This window comes from Siphateles boraxobius, unplaced genomic scaffold (genome assembly GCF_051911475.1).
Source record: "Siphateles boraxobius isolate OS27281-9 unplaced genomic scaffold, OSU_SipBor_1 77, whole genome shotgun sequence".
Taxonomy (NCBI): Eukaryota; Metazoa; Chordata; class Actinopteri; order Cypriniformes; family Leuciscidae; genus Siphateles; species Siphateles boraxobius.
Window position 1 is genome coordinate 10,330,879 of NW_027509205.1, and position 20,514 is coordinate 10,351,392.

At 36.9% G+C, this 20,514-nt stretch overlaps 1 protein-coding gene across 1 annotated transcript in view; it reads right to left on the minus strand.

Annotated features, from left to right (window-relative positions):
• The window catches only part of adcy6b (adenylate cyclase 6b), a 35,443-nt gene that overhangs the window by 3,797 nt on the left and 11,132 nt on the right, over nt 1-20,514 (minus strand). The window contains exons 4-18 of the mRNA XM_077218938.1: nt 8,136-8,285; nt 7,675-7,796; nt 6,708-6,819; nt 6,265-6,392; nt 6,016-6,174; nt 5,741-5,882; nt 4,417-4,545; nt 3,225-3,253; nt 2,820-2,967; nt 2,464-2,561; nt 2,269-2,356; nt 1,993-2,109; nt 1,193-1,348; nt 864-1,039; nt 496-522 (exon numbers count right to left, since the gene is read on the minus strand). Coding sequence (XP_077075053.1) covers nt 496-522; nt 864-1,039; nt 1,193-1,348; nt 1,993-2,109; nt 2,269-2,356; nt 2,464-2,561; nt 2,820-2,967; nt 3,225-3,253; nt 4,417-4,545; nt 5,741-5,882; nt 6,016-6,174; nt 6,265-6,392; nt 6,708-6,819; nt 7,675-7,796; nt 8,136-8,285 — 1,781 coding nt within the window. The remainder of the gene's footprint in view (nt 1-495; nt 523-863; nt 1,040-1,192; nt 1,349-1,992; nt 2,110-2,268; nt 2,357-2,463; nt 2,562-2,819; nt 2,968-3,224; nt 3,254-4,416; nt 4,546-5,740; nt 5,883-6,015; nt 6,175-6,264; nt 6,393-6,707; nt 6,820-7,674; nt 7,797-8,135; nt 8,286-20,514) is intronic.

Here is a 20,514-nt window from a genome sequence, read left to right on the forward strand (position 1 = left end):
CGTTTTTAGTTGGAATCACTTTCAGAATGTTTTTTTTCCAGTTGATGAATGATAAAAATATTGACAGCCAATCAGAATCCATGCTGCTTTAAAGAGCTTAAGCATTTAAAGTGGCAGATGACAAAACCGCAGCGCGCGCCTATAATAAACACAACATTCTCGTCCGCTGATGTGGACACAATCTAGTTATATTTAAAGTAATCATTATCGGTGTGAACAGACCTTTACACTATATTTAGGGTATACATTTACATTTTAGCAGTTCTTGTTTCTCTGGGAATCAAACCTATAATGTTGCCACGGCTAGCACCATGCTCTACTGTTTGAGCTTCAGGAAAGCCCAATATAAATAGGTTTAAAACATACTGAATGAATGGAGACAAATACACACTACATGCAAACATTGGAATCTAATAACTCATATTCTAAACCTCCTTCTGTCTTTGAACCATCTCTCTTATAATCATGGAAAAATAAAGCATGACATTAACTCACCAATAATTTGTTTCATTGAAAGAATACCTGCGTAAGAGAGATTAAATTCCATTAGTGACCAACATGACCCACTCAACATATGCCCCTACTAATGATAAATGAGCATAAACTCACAGAAAAATAATGCTACTATATGGGTAATTCGCAATAAATGGTACCATTTGTCCCCATATATAATGAAAGGGCTAGTTCACAGATGAAAAAATAAGATTACGTCGGTACTTTGTACTGATGATACTGCTGAAACGCTTGTAGTTGTGTGTGTGTGTGTGTGTGTTTAGCATTGACTTAATGTTACTGACTTACAATACCGACACATCTACTCTATATGTTAGCAGAGAATATCGGTGGTGGGAAAAAAAACTCACAGTGCATTGGCGGTGACCAGTAGGTCGGCGTTGTCCAGGAGACTGACTAGGGGCCACTCCACTAGCAGCAGAAAGCAGAACTGGATGAAGAGCATGAGGACCAGCTTGCCTATACTGCTGATGTGCAGGTACACAGAGCAGCACAGCAGAGTCAGCAGCACACTGTATGTGAAATACTGGGAGCACAGGAGCACAACCAGTCAAGACCATCATACTGTTACCATGACAACAAGGGCAAATCAAGTTATCAACACAATTTTTCACTCAGTCTCAGTGAGCGAGAGAGTATCTGAACAAAGTAGGGAGACATCATATATGTCCACACTGACCTCGGGTAAAGGACATGCTGAAGGCTGTTCGGGACACAGGAAGAAAGGGTCCCCTGCCGGCCCAGTCAGATTATACAGCAAACACAGTGTGACTGAATCAGAAATATTCAGCTGTCCAGCCATACATTCCAGCAGATCCTCCAGGTCACAGGCAAACTGAAAATATAGAGGAAAAAATAAATAAATTAGAAGTACAAAGCTTAACTGAAAAGGTATAGAATATATATTTTTAATTAAACATTAAGTATTTTCCAGTCGGTAATCAGGCTCCAATGTGTGCTAATTCAGAATTTAATTAATTTTAACAATATTTAATAATAATAAATATTTCATATATAATTAATAAATAATCCGTACCTATCTGACCAGATTATGACTGGAAAAATGCTGTCATGCTGTCCTCCTATTGAGAACTGAAGTAATTGAAATAAATGTACTACTACTATCTTTACTATCTCTACTACTTCTGCCTCTGCTACTACTATCTCTACAATTACTACTTCTATTACTATTAATTCTACTACTATTACCTCAACTGCTGCTACTACTACTTATATTACTATTACTACTACTTTTACTTCTATTACTACTTTTACTACTTCTACTAATTCTACTACTAATAATAATAATAATAATAATATTAATAATTGCATAACTTAATAAATCAAAGTTAAATTAAATTGATTCCAGAGTTTAAAATCTTATTGAATGAGTGCTGGTATTAGTGTTGAATTATACTGACAAACAGAAAAAGCGAACACATTTTTTTTCAGGCAGCAACAGACTGATGAGAATCCTACCATATTAACAAAGGCGGAAATGAAGAGAAGCAGAATCGTAAAGACTCCAACGAGTGTGCTGTTGATTCGGGATTGAACGATCCTCTTTGACACTGTCTGCAAGCTAACTGGAAAAAGCTGAAATAAGACACAGTAACAAGAGAGACAAAGAGGCAAAAAGCTTTGAATAAATCAGAAAGCACCTTCATTTTTAAAAGAGTCATTAATTGCACATTAATTTGAACTGAAATTGCAGCCTTGTACAAATGTGAAGGATGGAGTTAGGTAGTGACTGACCTTAGCGCAGGAATAAATGGCACATATAAAGAGGACATGGGCGAGAATAATAAAGATGCTGATGAACATGCCCAGCATTAATGGTGTACTGCAAGAAAAAATCCACAACATCATTCAAACATAGAGCAAATAAAGATCTCAACATTAATTCAAATTCCTTATTATAATTAATATTAATAATTCAACACCACTCACTGTGGAAATATGATGATTTGTATAGAAACAATGAAGCAGAAGACAAGGAGAGTACAGGCCACATAACCACCAAAACGATCATCCACCTTTTTTGAATACTAAAAGCAGAAAAGGTGTTACTGTTCGATGTTCAGACATTTATTCAGTACTCTGAGGTTGTAAATGTTGTTTAAGTACTGGACATTTATTCAGTACTCTGAGGTTGTAAATGTTGTTTAAGTACTGGACATTTATTCAGTACTCTGAGGTTGTAAATGTTGTTTAAGTACTGGACATTTATTCAGTACTCTGAGGTTGTAAATGTTGTTTTAGTACTGGACAGTGTTAAATATATGTTTTACAGGCTGTCTATTGACCTTTTTCTCCAAGAAAGGTGTTTGGAATGTTAGCAGGAACTTCTTGACGTGGTCTTTCCGCAGCTGGTTGATGCTGCGAGCATCAATGGCACGACCTAAAAACTCATCGACCTCGTCCTCTGGATTTAGAGCCTCTTGGGCACAGCGGCTGGGAAAAGAACATAAAGATGACAGCAAAAAAATTACATTAAATGTAAAGCATTAGGGTACTGTAAAAATAAAATCCATAAGGGGATGGCATAAAATTTGCTTTCCTGAAGTGAAACCTGGCCTAGAATATTTATTTTATGTTGGCTCTATCCTTGAGCGACTCACAGATTGTGAAAACAGCCTGTGAAATCTAACCCATAAGCCCCCGCAGAGCCAGAGAGAATGGATTTGTGTCATAATAAAACCAGAACTCACTTATCTTTGCTGGAGGCTTCATCTATGCCCTGAAAACAGACAGGTAGATTAGTTACAGTGGGCAGTAAAAACACAGTGGAAGTAGAAAAACACATTGTGAGTTTCATCTCAGACAGCTCTGAAGCCAACCCCACAGAGCCAATGCCACTTTAATTAACACTCAGAGACTTCGAATTACATTCAGAGTCAGAGACTGAGAGTTTGACAGCAAAAAGGGGTGATCAGGTTCTTGTTTTCCAGTAAAAATATCACTCTTAAAATGAGACCAAAATTTCCTTGTTGAGAAGCAAATCTATGATAATATACTGTATTGTTGTTTTAGTTTAAAGTATAATCTGAATATATTAACATATGGTGTGTTTAATTTACAGTATGTGTTGTATACATTTTATTTTAAGGAATATAATTTTAAATAATTTTAATTGAAGTTACTCCAGTGGCAGATTTTTATTTTTGTTTACATGGAACCGCATTAATTCAACATACACCTTTGCTTTAAATAATTCTGCATTAGGGATATTTAGATATTCTTACACAAAAAAAAGGTAAATTTAGTTGAGAAGCAAAACTAAGATAATAAATTGTATTTTAGTTTATAGTACGCTATATTTTGAATGTCATTCTACATTATATACAAACAAATAAACAAAATTTCATTCATGATGTATTACAATTTTGCCTTAAGTTAATTTGTTTTAAGGATGTTTAGATATTTGTACTGTTTATTTTCTTCTTCACAAAAATACAGATTTTCTAAATTATTCCTCATGAACACTTACTTGATAAGCCAGTAGTAAGCTAAGCTTGATAATACTGATTAAAAAATGCTGTATGTCACAGCATTTTTTTATATATTAAACTATTGGAACACCAATTAATTCTTCACATGTAATTTCAAAATGTTTATATTGTGCATTAGATTTAATTTTTCCCCCTCACTAATTAATATGGTCTGACACAATATTTATTTGTCATGCTATTACTGTCCCTGGTTTTTTCTTTGTGACACTGATGAAAACCAGAAAAGTCATCGCCTGGAAAAGGGAAAAATCAATTCACACATAGACTGTGCCAAGCTCAGGAGAAAATGGCTTCAATTATGACTTGTTGCTACATTCATAAAGAAGTGCAGGGTAGATCAGTCAGCATGAGCCGTCAGAGGCGGAGTGAGGGTGGATGGAGCAGTGCTCACCATCTGTCTGAAAACTTTGGAATCTTTAGTCCTGGAGAAAGATCTGTCAGGAACCCACCGCGGCATCAGACCGTCTGAAGAGTTGGCTCTAGCGCGCTGCATCTTAGCCATCAAGGCTTTTTCCTCTTTCTGCAAGGGAAATTTGGCACAAAGGCACATACACAGGAAATGAAATAGTACTCCAGCAAACTCGGATAAATAGAAATTTGATTGATCCCCAAAGGGAAATTCAGTCATTTGTATCATGGCATAACAAAACACAGCCCCCCACCAACAAATATGATGCAATCGAGATCCCCTGTTCAAGAATTTGCCGGGACTAGGGGTTAGCAAGGAGTTTGTTTGTATAATAGGGCTGCGCTGGTCAACTTTAAAACGGCCCCATCTCGGCGCCTGCGTAACAATGGCGGTTGTATGACAAAACCCATTTTTATGTATGTGAATGCTGTTTTATGTGAATATCACGACAAGAGTGAAGCACAAAGCTTTGTTTACAAAAGAAATAATAGGTTAGCAATTAAATATTACATCGCAACCATGGAAATGTGCCGAATGAGAGAGGTACATAAGCCCATAAAGCCCATTTGTAATCTGTTTTGCGATCTGCTCAGCCGATTTTCTACGAATATAACAATATTACATGAGTTATTCCATGAGACATGGAATCTTTTTCCCAATTCTTCACTCACGTCTCACCCATTTTCGTAGGGGATTGTAAACATTTCTTCCTATCGTTCACTTTTAATTACTATATTCGCATTCTTTACTGTGGTAAAGTAAAACGCAAAAATTTAGTTTGGCTTTCTCTGGCAGCAAGACATCAAATATAGCCTAAATGCCTTGCACCTGCAGGAGATCAAATTTGCACTTCAGACCTTTTACAACAAGTGTTCTTTGCTTTGGAACGTCGGGAGAAGACATGAAGATTTTAGACAATTAGAGATTGTCTCTGCCCAGCACGTGTCCCATAGCGGTATATATGACAATGCCTTTATATTTTTGGGGAAATATAAAACGTATTTTTTTTTCATTTATTATTGAACTTTCTTATATTATTTATGTTACTATGATTTACTGATATTTATTTAAATGTTTCACTGATGGAAGTGATAAAATAAACACCCACGTTTGTTACGAAGCGGATGTTTGAGCCTCATTTATTTATTTAGTTTTAGATTTCAAAATGTATTTAGGTCTATTTTATACTGTATATATTATACACGCATCCCAACCACTGAACCACTGCTGGTCCATTACCACTGCGGTGGTAAAAAAAAACTGCCACTACCAGTCAAAATAATGTCCAAATTTGCATGTTACTGACCCGTTTCTGACTGCAGCCCAACACCAAAAATGTCTCAATGTTGTTGTTATTCAAGTATGCATTTCTCTCCCCTCCATAACCTGGTTCCACTTCATAGTCACCATTTAAATACTGCAGTGTGGCTTTGGTGATGTGGATCCGACTGAAAAAATTCACAATGTAAGAATTTTAGGGCAGTAACTGCTTAACACAAATCTCTATTTTCTTTACAGCCAACTTTAAATATGAAACTTATTAATACTGATCACATTTTTCAGGGTGGTGTTCATTTTTACCCTGCTTGGCCTCCCGCCTCCATCTGGTTAGCCAGCGTGACATCATTGGACCAGACATCAAACTGCCATTTGCGCAGACCAAGCACCCCACAGTGCACGCGGCCGCTATGTATGCCCACGCGCATGTTCACGTTCACTCCTGTGACCTCTCGCACCAATCTGCACATGTAGCAATATACATGTTTATTAATCAAAAAACGTGTTGAGGAAGAGAGATCGAAATAGAAAATGATGTTAAGACAAACTTACGATATGGCCTCAATCATGTCCACTCCCATCTCAACACAGCAGTGCGCATGATCTGCCCTCGGCTCCGGAAGTCCAGACACACAGTAATAACAATCTCCCAAGATCTTGATCCGCAGACAGTGGTTTTCCTAAGAATTCAGACATAACACAGCAGATTTATCCAGTTATTATAGTAGAAATCCTCACTAATAGGATGCTATGATGTTAGCATCCTTGTGGGTGGCTCACAGAGTTTTGATTCTCTGAAACATTCTCTGAAAGTATCATTATTTTATGGCGAGATGCTTCAGGTAAACATATCTTATTAAAAGTATTTTTTAGATCTTTTAATTGGAAAATCAGACCAAAAAAATGTCTGGGGAGTTTTATTAAGCACCAGGTAAAAAATGTAAGTTGCTTACAAGAACAGTAACACTAAAAATGAATTAATGTTGTCTACTTACCCAAGCCAATTTATCAAAGCGAGCAAAAAGCTCATTAAGGGTCATCACCAGCTCCTGGGCCGTGCACTGAGACGCCAAACTGGTGAAGCCCTCAATGTCCGCAAACAGGATACTGTTGAGAGGACAGACAGAAGATAAAGACAGACAGAGAAATTGAGATCAATAATCACAGAGCACCTTGTCTGGGTCACTGAAGTTGGGCTAAGCGAGAAAAAACATTGATTCAGTTCACTTTCTGAATGGAGGTTGGCCACTCTCAATACTTCAGTCTATCCTTCAATTAGAAAAGCAGGAATTGGCTGGTGTCCTTAAAGCCCTCATAGCCATGAGAAGGATAGTCGGTCATCAACTACAATTTAAGACATGACAGAATAGACACACTGTATGGACAAAATTATCGTGCAACAATAGATGGCACTGTTGCCTTCATAAATGGCTGATAAAATTCACAACATTTGGAAAACAGGATTCCTACACTGCTCGTGACATTTAGCATTTTCACACATCCAAGTTATCCTAGCACAGATGCTTCAAGCTGGCTTGGATTATACAGGACAACATGTTCATCAAGCCCTGAATTCCACACGCTCCAGATATGTAACTGCTTTACTTAAGTGGCTGGCTGTCATTTGACGCAGCTTTATGTTAATTGATTGTGTAACTTCTGGTATATCATAAGTTGCTGTATCCCAACTTGACCCTCGGAGAAAAAGGGGGAGAAAAAAACCGAACAAAAGTCATGTCTCAAGGACAGCGAGTTTGCTAATCTGCATTTAAGCATTTAACATAGCTTCAGCCTTTGGAAAGATAACCTTAAGCGGTATCAGTGTCTAATGTGTCTGTGTTTTATCCACGCTTGTCACCTGCTTTAATCACGTGGGTGCTGAGTGTTATAACAGTGTCGGTTTCTCATTCAGAAGGTGTGAGGACAACATTGGCATCATTACTGGTCTTGGCATTTGTGTACCTGACGTTGTCGTGTTTCTGTATGTAGATCTTGTGGAACATCATATCCTCTTTCTTGGCGTTGATGTCTGCCTTCATCTCCATGGCAACGTGTCTTGGCAACACGGAGAGAAGCAGGCGCTCCTGGATCAGGTTTGAGATGACACCAGTGAGCATGTGTATAAGTACATATATACATATATATAGATATCGGTATTGACCAAAGAAATGCATACTTTTCCCCCCAAATTCCCTTATTGAAAAGTGTTTTTTCTCTTGAAAATTTAGATTTTTTTATTATTGATCAGATATAGAGATGTCTGTCTATGTGTATGGTTGATTGTGCTGTGCTTTACTTTTCTCACAAGGATTTCCTGTGCTAAGGCCTAAAGCACAGCATGCTAACAGCATGCTTCATGCACATTCATGAGGTTAACAAGTGTGGCCGGGTAGGTGTGTTTGTGTACTCGAGTGCTTGCCAACCTGCTGCTGGTTCTCTCTCTGAAGGTGTATTCTGGCTTGGATGTATCCTCTGGTCTCCTTGAAGGCCTGTCTCTGAGACACCTCAGCTGGGTAGTGTGTGCAGATGCCAATGATGTTGGTGCACAGGAGAATCACTGCATTGGCACATAGCTACGCAGAGAAAGAAAGAGAATAGCAATGAAATTATGAATTTTGGACAAACACGGATGTGGAAAAAACATCAGACTGTTCCTGTTTGCGATACAATGATAGATATTTAAAGCTCACTCCTTTCAACATGGGTCTCGGTTTGTTTTAAAGCAGGGCAGAGACATGCTGATTTTGATGTCACAAAAAATGGCTCATTAATATTAACCAGGTCATTTACTTATTAGAGAGCTTTTACAGCTTGGTTAAAATAAAGCTGCGCCTTCATGGTGGCAGCCATCATGATTGACTGACTGACAGAAACATTTAAAATAAAGAATAAAGAATACTAAATCAATGTTTGTAATAATGTTCATATATATATATATATATATATATATATATATATATATATTATTACAAATATCTAAAAATGCATATATAGATAATAAATAATCTATGCCCCACACAACTAATTGGGGAAACAAACAGACATAGACACTCATTCAGCCAATAGTGATTATGAATCTTTTCCAGTCTAAAAGGAAGATCAAGAAGGATGATGTCTTTCTATTTCAACCATGTCTGACTACATACAGTATCATGACAATGTTTTGCCTTATTGAATGGGAAAAAGGTGGCTCTTGTCATGTAAAGTGCTAAATATTCTAACTCATTCTACTCATCACACCTGTGAAACACATGACCTCTGAGGATCTAGCTACCATTTCCTATGATAATTATCACATTATTAATGAACATAGAACAGAGAGACCACAATGCATCGGCCATGAGCTCCACAGAGGTGGGGTGGGGTATCTCTGACTGTCTTACAGCAGTATTTACTGCCTTGTACTACACTCATACTGAACAACCCAAAATTTCAGGGATTTTAGAGTGAGGAAATGGGAACTTCAATGTGTGGAATCAGTCTGTATCAAAAAGACATATTGAATGAATCAAGTTGCTTCACAACACGGAATGCTTTGAAAATGCTTGGAAATCCATATCTCTGAGGATGTGATTAAAAGTGAAACAAAACAAAAAAAAACGTTTTTGTCCTGAAATAAAAGTCAAAACATGTCCTCCCTTGTCCTTCAGCTGCAATCAGTTCAATGTGTTTATCGGAGGGAAAAAATAAATATTAATTCTTGTGAGCCAATCCCAGTTTTTACTTAAACTGCTTATTATTTTTTATTCTTATTCAATTCATTAGCAGTTCATATATATTTTACAAGCAATTAAAACAAACGCAACACAGTTACAGAGCACACAGAAATGCGGTCATTAGGTCCAAGAACAGCTGAATACCAATTAAATGTAATAGTGTAGTAAGGAGTTGGGCCTGCTTTGTGCAGTAATATAAAAAGCATCCAGCAATCAGCTTTGTGTTTTAGGTATTTTATCTCTACATCAGTACAAGTATCTGTGGTTTAGATGGCATGTGGCCAAACCTGTGTTTAAAGAGAACATAAGATGGTCTGCAGTCTTACTGCTAATGGTTTCTGAGAACAGTTATATGGACAACATTTTAATCAGTTAATCTCACAAAAACATATCAAGGTCGCATAATCAAGCCTATTTTAAGATCTTTAAGTTTAAGCACATTTCTCCCCTAAATTCCCAGTACTGTAACGCGTCAGCTTTACTTTCCAGACTGGTTGACTCTTGCTTTGTCAATACAAGATCTTGACCAACAATTTACCAATAACATCACAACATTTATTTCCATCAAGAGGTGCATCAATTTTTGGTCAAGATCTTGTTTCATTACAGCAATGCAAGAGTCCAGCACTTTGTGAAGTATACTCCAGCACATCCCAAAGACTTTAAATAAATGTAATGTTTGGACTCAGAGGTGCCAATTCATGTGTGAAAATGATTCTTCATGCTCCCAACCATTCTTTCATAATTTGAGCCTGATTCATCTTGACATTGTCATCCTGGAATATGGCCATGATGTGTTTTCATACATGGTTGTTTAAGAAATGAAAAGCTACACATCAGTTAGGTAGAAGAACTGTTTCCAAAAATATAACATGCTAGAAACATAATAATCCCTGCAATAATGATCCAATCACAGACTCTTAAGTATTTACCTTTTTTAATCTAAACAGTGACATATATAAGTTGCCTAAATCATCCTGTTGATGTGGAATTCATTTTCTAGGCCCACTAGACCCTTCTTGAGCTAGACCCTTTACTTCTGGCTATATGATACTGATGTCTCCATGTAGACAATGCTCCACAGATAGTGCCTCTTCCTGTTCTCCTTGCATAGAAATGTTATCGGGTGTACATGGTCATAACATTAAATGAAATATTGAATATAACTGGGAACACACAAGGTCAAAAAGTGGTTATCACGCGTAAGAGTACAGTTCTACTATCGACAACCCATGCAAACACATCTAGTCAATTTTCCACCAGTCAGAAACATTCAGTTTGGCTGAGAGAATTTGTTAAGGCCTATTTCTCTGCAAAAAAACATTTTCTTCTTTGCCGAAGAGGAACGGTCTTTATTTATCCACTTGACAAGAAATGGCACAGCAGAGCTTCAGAAAAATAGCTCCACTCCCTCTTTCAATTGCCCCTAGAGTCAATGTACAAACATCTTCAGATTTTATAGTTCAGGAAGAAAAGACAGACTGATCAGGCATCCATATAAGCAGATGACGTTATCGGTTTGCATGATTTTAGCAATAAGGTGGGCTGTGTGGTCCATCTGCAAAAGTTTTCCAAAACTAAAAAGGCTGTTCCATTCAAGGGACACTTACTAACGGCAATAGTCCAAGACACTAAGCTGATTAGACACGGAAAATATGGGGATGTGGCCGCCGACACAACAGATTGCCAGTTCTCCAACTGTGGTCAGAAAAAGCATGCAAACAGATGTGCAGAAAGTAATAAACTAGGCAAGTAATAGTTCACCAACTTATTCAAAAAGAGTAAAACTCTTTTTTATTCAAAAAGTGTAAAACTCTTTTTGATTCAAAAAGTGTAAAACTCTTTTTGATTCAAAAAGTGTATCTGATTCTTGTTAGAGTCATTTCTCACTTCATGAGGATCCATATGAAATAGAAACGTAGGCACTTATCAGACCGGTATCAGTGTGCTGGCAGACTGCATTTCTCCATTGCAGGGCCTTTTGTTCACAGGTCAATAGACTTTCTCAGTTTCATTTTCTGCATACGAACATGAGAAATTCTAAAAATTAGATGTTTTTTGTAGACACAAAGATTGTGTGTGTCGATTACCCTAATGGTGGAAGTTTCATTTTCAAATGGGATTGTGTGTAAGCTCTCAGTGAGTAATTATTATTAAATCTTGTTTTTTTTATTAAATGCATATTGTTCATTAATTTAAAAGAAAAAGATGAAAAGAAAAGCATAGGCTGAAAGTACTTTAAAAACCCTGTAAGTGCTGTAAGATTTGTGAATAAACATAATATAAATTTCAAATACACGACTGTTCAAAAGTTTGAGGTAGGTAAGATTTTTGTATGTTTTTGAAAGAAGTCTCTCATGCTCAACAAGGCTTTATTTATTTGATAAAAGAAATACAGTAAAAACAGCCATTTACTCCTGTGATGGCAAAGCTGAATTTTTATAGGATCATTGCTCCAGTCTTCATTGTCACAACCTTTAGAAATGATTTTAATTAGCTGATTTGCTGCTGAAGAAACATTTCTTATTATCAACGTTAAAAACAGTTGAGCTGCTTAATACTTTTGTGGAAACTGATCAATTTTTTCTTGCTGAATAAAAGTATAAATCTCTTTTTTTTATTACCACAAATAGTATTATATGTATTTTGAATAGTAGTATATGTATCATGCTCATAATTTAATTTATTAATTTTAATTTAAGTAATTGGGTATCAGTTATTCATTTTTTATGTTAAAATACTCCACTACTCCTACAAAATTACAAAATGCCAATCCATAAAACGTGCCAGTTTACCATGAACGTCATGGTTGCTTTCGATCAGAAGCACTATCAGAAGTTAGCATTAGTCTGCTAATGCTTTTGTACTGATACATGACAAAGCCCACCTGCCTGCTTTATTCTGTGATCTCCAATATGCAGCAACCCCCCTCAGTTCATCTGAATTATTTCATCTATATCGCGCTGACTGGGAGTGGATCATATCAGTGAAATTTAAAAAAGCGGTTGACATTTCAACTGACAGATCTGACAGAAGAAATGTCACATGCTTTTACCTCACAGCAAAACTGATTAAATGAAACTGTCAGATCACTCACTGAACGTGTGTGTGTGTGTGTGTGTGTGTGTGTGTGTGTGTGTGTGTGTGTGTGTGTGTGTGTGTGTGTGTGTGTATAAGACAACAAGGAGCCACACAGTGCGCAGTCAGTCTCTCAGTGTTAGGGGACTGTGTGTTTAGAAATGTCAGAGAATAAAGACACTGCTGTTTTATTTAATCGTCATATTAAAGCTGACCTGAACTGAAACAGACTGAACCTTTTGTAACAGTGTGGGGGCACAACGAGCCAACTAAGGCACAACTATGCCTTCCCAAATCTTTTGTATTCATTATATGAACATGTGAAACCATTTCTTCCTCTCATGCGAGGACTTTTCAGCTTGGGAGTAAGAATTTGTATACAGTACACAACATTTTTGCATCCAAAACATACCACTCATAATGTTGCTGACACACATTGTATGGAGCAGGGCTGGTGTGGGAAGAGTGAGGGATGATGGGATTTTATTCAGAGAAACTCTTTAACAGGGACTCTTTAACTGCCTTCCTCTTTAACAGGGACTTTCCTTCCAAAGAGACTAAACATTGGCTTATAAGGTGATACACTGCTTGCAACAGAATTTAACAGTGCCACAAAGGTAGCTAACATGAAGGAGAAAAGACTGAGAAACAGAAAGAAATACAGACTAACAAAATAATTATTGGCACACTGCGTGTGATCAAGAGAAGCTCTTGCCATCTCCCCAGAAAGATGAGGAAATATATCACAGACTCTGAAGTCATTACATGTTTCATGACTATGATATAATGATGGTGTTTAAGATTTAAATGTGCCGTGGGGTCACATGACTCAAGACTAGAGCAGAAATCCATCCAGATGTTGTTGCTGTCTTGGCAACCACGAGTTGAAAACATCAAGTTATATAGGGAGTGGTGTCACTTCCAGACGATTAACTTTGTCAAACATGACTTGTGCTGGGGTGGATTTATTCTCCGTTCACTTTGTCACTTTCTTGGAACAAATTAAGTATTGAAGAAAAACAGAGAAGGATTTTTTATTATTATTATAATGTTTTAGTTTAAAATGTTACATATTGTTTTCAATAACTGAACATTTCCATTTGAAGGAAAGAAGGAAGGTAGGCATAAAAAAAGAAATGAAATGAAAAGGAAAGGAAAGGAAAGGAAAGGAAAGGAAAGGAAAGGAAAGGAAAGGAAAGGAAAGGAAAGGAAAGAGAATGGGACTTTGACACTAAGCTAAGTCATAGTTTGGGCCAAACAAAAGTTGGTCTCAGCTGAGCAGTGAAGCCATTTAGTGAACTTTGAGAAAAATGGCAACAAACACAATGTGCTCAGCAGATCTGGATCAAGGCCATGCAATAGATAAAGAAAGAACACTTATGAATTTATATTTTAAAATAATGTGGCATATCTCTCAGAGACAAAGGGAGATTTTCAAAACAAAGCTTGACGCTAATGGCCCTCTTCATCAACCATCTTTTTTATTAGGATAATTTGGAAAACAATCACTGGGAGATTTCAATGTTTTCCTGACTTATTTTTTTCCGGGAACCCCACCCATACAGCATCTCAGTCCTGGCACAATACCAGAGACCATCCTCGGGGAAGAACATTTTGTTGCTGTGATTATTTAGCTTTATTGAACTTTTTGTTGCTGTGAGCTCCAGCGTCCTGAAACCCCTCAAGCTAGGACCACTCAACACACTAACTACCACTAGCTCCCTCAGAGATAGAAACACTGATTGCCAGCACTTGACCTGCTACTATCCCATGTCAGCACTAAGGCCTGTTTCACACAAGACACATATGCACACCTTCCACTTTGCTTACACGTCCAGTGTGAAATGGGTGTAACACTAAAATGTTGCATAGAAGTTTTATAGTTGTTGCATAGAAGGGGCAGAGAGCTGGCGGCTTTATTTTCATGTATTCTTTAATTTGTTACATTTATATAGCCCTTTCTGGGTACTAAAGGTGCTTTACATATGGAAGGGGAATCTCCTCAACAACCATCAATGTGCAGCCAGCTAGGGAGGCACCCATACCATTTTTTCAGAACCAATCCGATACCAAAAATTCTTAGTATCAGCGATTTTTTTAATCAAGTACAATTTCTATAACTCTGTGTGTTGAACTGATACTCACTCTTTTGTGTGTTAAACACACGCTACTTAATACAGACAACTTCATTATAAAGAAAAACAACAAATCAAAAAAATATATGATCATAATCTATGACAAAAATGCGAGTGCACAATCACTTTATAAAATCTGAACATTTAGTGAAAAAAAAAAACATTATTTAGTGGGGAACAAATAAGAGACAATAAGTATAGTACTAAATCTGGTCAAACATTACATATTGCTCTTTATATTGTTTTAAAATACATTCATGAAAAACAAGATAAAAAAAAATGAAAAAGATAAAAAAAAATTGTAGGCTATACTATAAAATTAAGACATTTTTTAAATGTATTGCGCAGCTGTTTAATGAGGCAACAACATAGGATAGATAGGACAGAACAAGAAAGGCTTTTAATATTCTTTCATTGCACAAAAGTAGGCTATTATGATATGAAAGGCTCCAATACCGAGCGCAGAATGATGCTTTTGAAGCAAGTCACAGCGCGCAGTTCTTCTGAGGCCGCATTGAAAAGTTTAAAGCGCTAAGGAAAAACATATTGATGCGTAGTGTATTATACAGTATCCATCTATGCAATCGTTTATTCAGCCTTTTCTTTAAACAGTTTTAAATTTCAGTTGCTGTGCGAGTGAAGAACAATTATAGTGTTCTCTACTCCTGTGTTGTGATCTTACAGACACACCCGGTTGAAAGTAACATGATTTAGGTACAGCAATACAGTCCAGCAAGATAAAGTCATTTTATGCAAAACCATATAACTTTATCTACAGATCAAGTATAATAATAGTAACATCTTGGAGAGTTTCATCATGTTGACTTTCGTAAACCGAACGCGAAGCACTGTTTGAATGCTGAATGGAGAATGTCTGACAGCAGTAGCGGAGGGAAAAGTTTACGTGAAACTTGAATTTAACGACTTAAATATTAACTTCTACTACACATTATACTATAGAATGGCTTCTGAACACTTATAATATAGTGCATGAAAACTTTATGGTGCTTTATAATGTTTTTGTGTCTTTTGTGGGACTTAACAATAACAGAATAGTATACGCACATCACAATATCGGATTTGGATCGGCCTCGTCTAACCGATAACCGATACCCGATACCCGATCCGACAAAGAATGGCAGTATCGGAGCCGTACCGATACTGAGTATCGGATCGGTGCATCCCTATGTGCAGCATCCACCTGGATGATGCGACGACAGCCATATTGTGCCAGAACGCCCACCACACACCAGCTTATTAGTGGAGAGGAGAGAGAGTAATGAAGCCAATCAGTATATGTATATGCCGGGTTTAAACCCCTACTCTTTTTCCAAAGGACATCCTTTTCCATCATCATCTTCCTCTCCATATGCTTTATCCTGATACAGTCTGATAATGAATATATGGCACAAAACATAAAATGTGATGAGGGTACTCTGACTCCCAAAAGAACATGCTGGTTCTTGAAAAAACTCAAACCTAAAATAAGTCATTTTAAATACTACAACATTATAAAAGCAAGAAAAATGGTTCCTCATTTTAAGATTTGCAAAAGATACATTTAACGGTTTTATTAAATAATGTGCATACCAGATTACATTTTAAGCCATTATTCACTGAAATTATTGTCTGACTGCTTTGGTCACCATTGACTTTCATTGTATGGAAAAGAGCTGCTTGGACACAGTTGCTATACCATAAGGATAAACTCTGTCAATCCTGATCTCAGGAGCCATTGCACAAAGCAAACAAACAAGATCAGAAGGATTGAGAGCAGGAGGAGTGGTGGAGAACGAGTGAGTATAAAAAAAAGAGAGGAGGAAGAACATCTAAATGAATAGATAAGCAGGCAAAACAGTCAGTTTCTGGGAAGTCGCCGTTGAGCGAAAGCTCTGGTTTCGCTGGGCTGTTACATAATAAAGCCAAAGCCCTATTCGCTCTGGAACTTGGCCCAGAAACGTAATATTATATACACAAGTATACACGCAGAACCTTATGATAGGATTTAGTTACAGTTCCATAGAGGACTATATTGACAATTTAATCATGATGTTTATTTGAAGGGAATGTCGGACGCAGATGAAGTGTTTGCAGCATGAATGACAAAGCTTTTAAGTTTTAAGGTGGTCTGTGAACTGCCATATCAAGAAAATTCCTGGAAGGAGTAACTCATAAAAAACATCTTTGACCTCGAATGAACTTGTCATAACTAAGGTCTCATCCCTACATCACAGACTACATTTAAAAGCAGGCATATGAAACCCAACTTTACGACAGAGCATTTTAAACTATGATTTATGTCAAATAAATTGTAGTTCATGAGGATTTAAAGTCCACTCATAAACACGAGGAAAAAACATATGATGTGCAAGCAAAATGAGGTTAAGGTCAAAGCTTTTTTTCCCCATTTAAAACAAATGTAGGCAGGAATATGAAGCCAGTCTTTTCCTCTATGTTCTACTATGGGATGGTTTATTTCTTTATCATTCATAACAGTTTGAGGCCCCGGGTCCCTGATAAATTACCATGTCAGCCTGAAGAAAAAAGCAAATTTACAAATAGGCCACAGAGTCAGTCATCTGATTCTAGACTATGAAAAAAGCCCTCAGCAGTGCAAAAGATGCATTTGCCTTTTATATTGCAATAATTATCTCATCAAAACAAACAGCTGCGAATTAGACATATCCAGCAATAGTTCAATAGGCTTGATGCCTTTGGGCTAAGGACATATGACAGCTGTATACAAATGAATGATCAAAAACAGAAAGCCAAGGGAAAACAAACAAACCAACAAATTAGCACTGACCTAAAAAGCTTCAGAGTGTGAGACTGAAATCTGGAGTTTTTACCTGTTTGTTCTAATGGTTAAAGGGATAGTTTTAACCAAAACAATCTGTCATTATTTACTCACCCTCATGTTATTTTGTTTGGTGGAACACAAAGAATCTTTGAAGAATTAGCTTGTGCCATATAATATAACAGTTCATAGTGGCCTGGGGCTGTCAAACAGAAAACTATCAGTACACCTTCTAATCTTATAATGTGATGCGTACAGTTATTTTTAGCCATCAAAATGATTGATTTTAATTTGTGTTTTATTTTAGACAAATAGTACATAATATTGGCGTAATATTGGCCATAACATAAAAATAAATGGTTGGTTTACACTACTGTTCAAATGTTTTGGTTCAGTTATAGCCTATGGCCTATTTAAAAAAGAAATCTGAAAGAAATTAATACTTTTATTCAGCAAGTAGGGATGGGCATTCGATTAAATTTTCTTAGTCGATCGTCGGGAGAATTAACGATCGACTATCGATTAATCATTAATATTTTTTTATTCAAATTCATTATTTATTTAACTTTTTATAAATTAAAAAGGCAATGAAAATACAAAAATACAGCGTGTTTTTCCTCGATTAGATCTTTATTACAAGATGATCAACTTGTGGCAGTAAAACTGGACGTTCGGTTAGGCTAAACTTGAAGATATATATGCGCTGTGGTGCTCGAAGCAACGGAACCTGCAGCTGCGAGTTGGCGTTCTTAAACAGAGACCCTTGTTTGTTCCAAAATAATAAATAATAATAAAAAATCATGTTAAACAATAACTTAACCAAAAACATAATAATACTTAGATCTGACAGGTTTTGTCAAAATGTAACTCAAAACTATCCAAGAACGAAGTCGAGAAAGAGGGTGAGAGAGATTACTGTAACAATCAATTAGGCTAGGCTACTTAACAAAGCCTCATAAAAAATAACTAGTAACTCACATACAACTTCTACACCAGTCTACTGATTTTTTTTGAGAAAGATAAGCATGTTGATGACATGATCTGAGGTCAGACGCGACCGCAACCTGACCGTCAAGCCTCGTTTACACTTTCGCCTGGCTCTGCAGCGCGAGTCTCCGCAAACTGCGCGCGCACCTCCCAAACAGACGAGGCGTTTATACTCGACGCGCTCGCCTGTGAAACACCGAATACCGCAATGACGTCATTTTTGCCGCGCTAACCTTCGCGCTCGTGCGGACGCCTCGAGTGTAAACAAGGCTTCAGTCCAGCCGCTGAAAACACCTGCTCTGAGGAGACTGACGTTGCCGGGATGCACAGGTACCTCCGCGCTAACTTGACCAGCCCGGGGAACACGTTCACTTTCCGCAGCAGCATTAGTTTAATGATAATCGATAACAAATTAACGTGATCGACGAAATTCTTAATGATCAATAATCGATCGTCGATTAAACATGCCCATCCCTATCAGCAAGTATACAATAAATGGATCAAAAGTGATAGTTAAGGCATTTACAATGTTACAAAAAAAATTCCTTCAAATAAATGCTGTTCTTTTGAACTTTCTATATATTATAAAAAATCATCACATAATGTATCAGTTTTCACAAAAAAATATTAAGCAGCTGCCAAACAACTGTTTTGAACATTGATAATACTAAGAAAGAAATATATTTCTTTTGAAAAGAATTTCTTATGATTACCAAGTGACACTGAAGACTGTAGAAATGGCAATTCAAGGTATAGCATGGATTCATTCAGAAGCCTGTAGTTTCTGTCATTGTATAGCAAGAGCTTCATACTGTTTTTTTGTTTGTTTTTTTTAGATCTACTTTTATCTTTCAGAAAAGATAACAGCATAAGAGTTTGGAACACCATAAGAATGAGTAAATCATTTCAATTCCTATTTCATTTTGGGTTAACGGATGACAAAAACATAAATGAAAAAGATATAAAAGTTGCCCGTCGATGTTACTCCAATGTTACTGAAGTCCATAAAATAAATGTGTTCCTCCTTTTTTATTCTGAGCCCTGTATTAATGTGCTCCAGGACTACACTGAGCCTGTCTGTCACAAGCACACAAGGTCAGACAAGCACAGTGATACACGTGCCAGGCACGTGACAAACACCTTCTCCTCCTCCTGCCTGGCATGAACATTATGCTTTGTTTACATAAATACAAAGAGAAAATGTGTTTAAGAAAAAGTTCTCACAGGAAACCGCTATGTTCCTGAGAAACTTCAAAGCACCATGTCAGGAATTTTTTTTCATTATGATGAACTTGGAAAGGGTAGAGTGGCACTGGGTAGTGCTCGACAAATTTATGTTGAACAGCAAACAGAGCATTTCTTCACACAAATACACAGGTAATGGCATGACAGTGATGGCGTCCTAATCTAAGGATTATACTGTAGACATTAAGCTCTCAGCAGTCCAAGTCACAGAATTTAAGTCAAATGCCGAGGCGAATCAAGCAATTTCCTACAAGCAACTGGGCCAAATGAAATGCCATACTGCTCTAAAATCTACTTAAACCTTTCAGCGTCCTCAATTCTCCAATGCACAGCAAAAGCACACAGGTCACCACAACATCCTGAATCCCAAAAAAGATGGCCCTTAAATCGCACAAAACATCAACTGGTCCCTGTGCAATGAAACATACACTGAAAGAGAGAGACCCAAAGGTACAAAGGTGTAAAACAGAGGAGACAGAGAACAGTGGAAATCAATAGTTTCCTCAGACGAAAAAGACAAGAATGAGAAAACGCATCAATACTTGAATAATCTGATGATTAGATTTAGATATGTCAAGGGGGCATGTTTATAAGTGTGAAAATAAACCTGATTAAAATATCAACCTCCATCACCAAAATATAAAAGCATTTACTCTCTGTCGTTAGAAACCTGTATGACTTACTTTCTTTCGTGGAACACAAAAGAAGAGATTCTGACAACTAGGCTGCTCCTTTCCATAAAATTTCAACTAAAAAAAGAAAGAAAACCACCATAAAAGTAGTCCATACAACTTGTGCACTATTTCACAATCCATATGATAGCTTTGGATGAGAAAAAGACTGA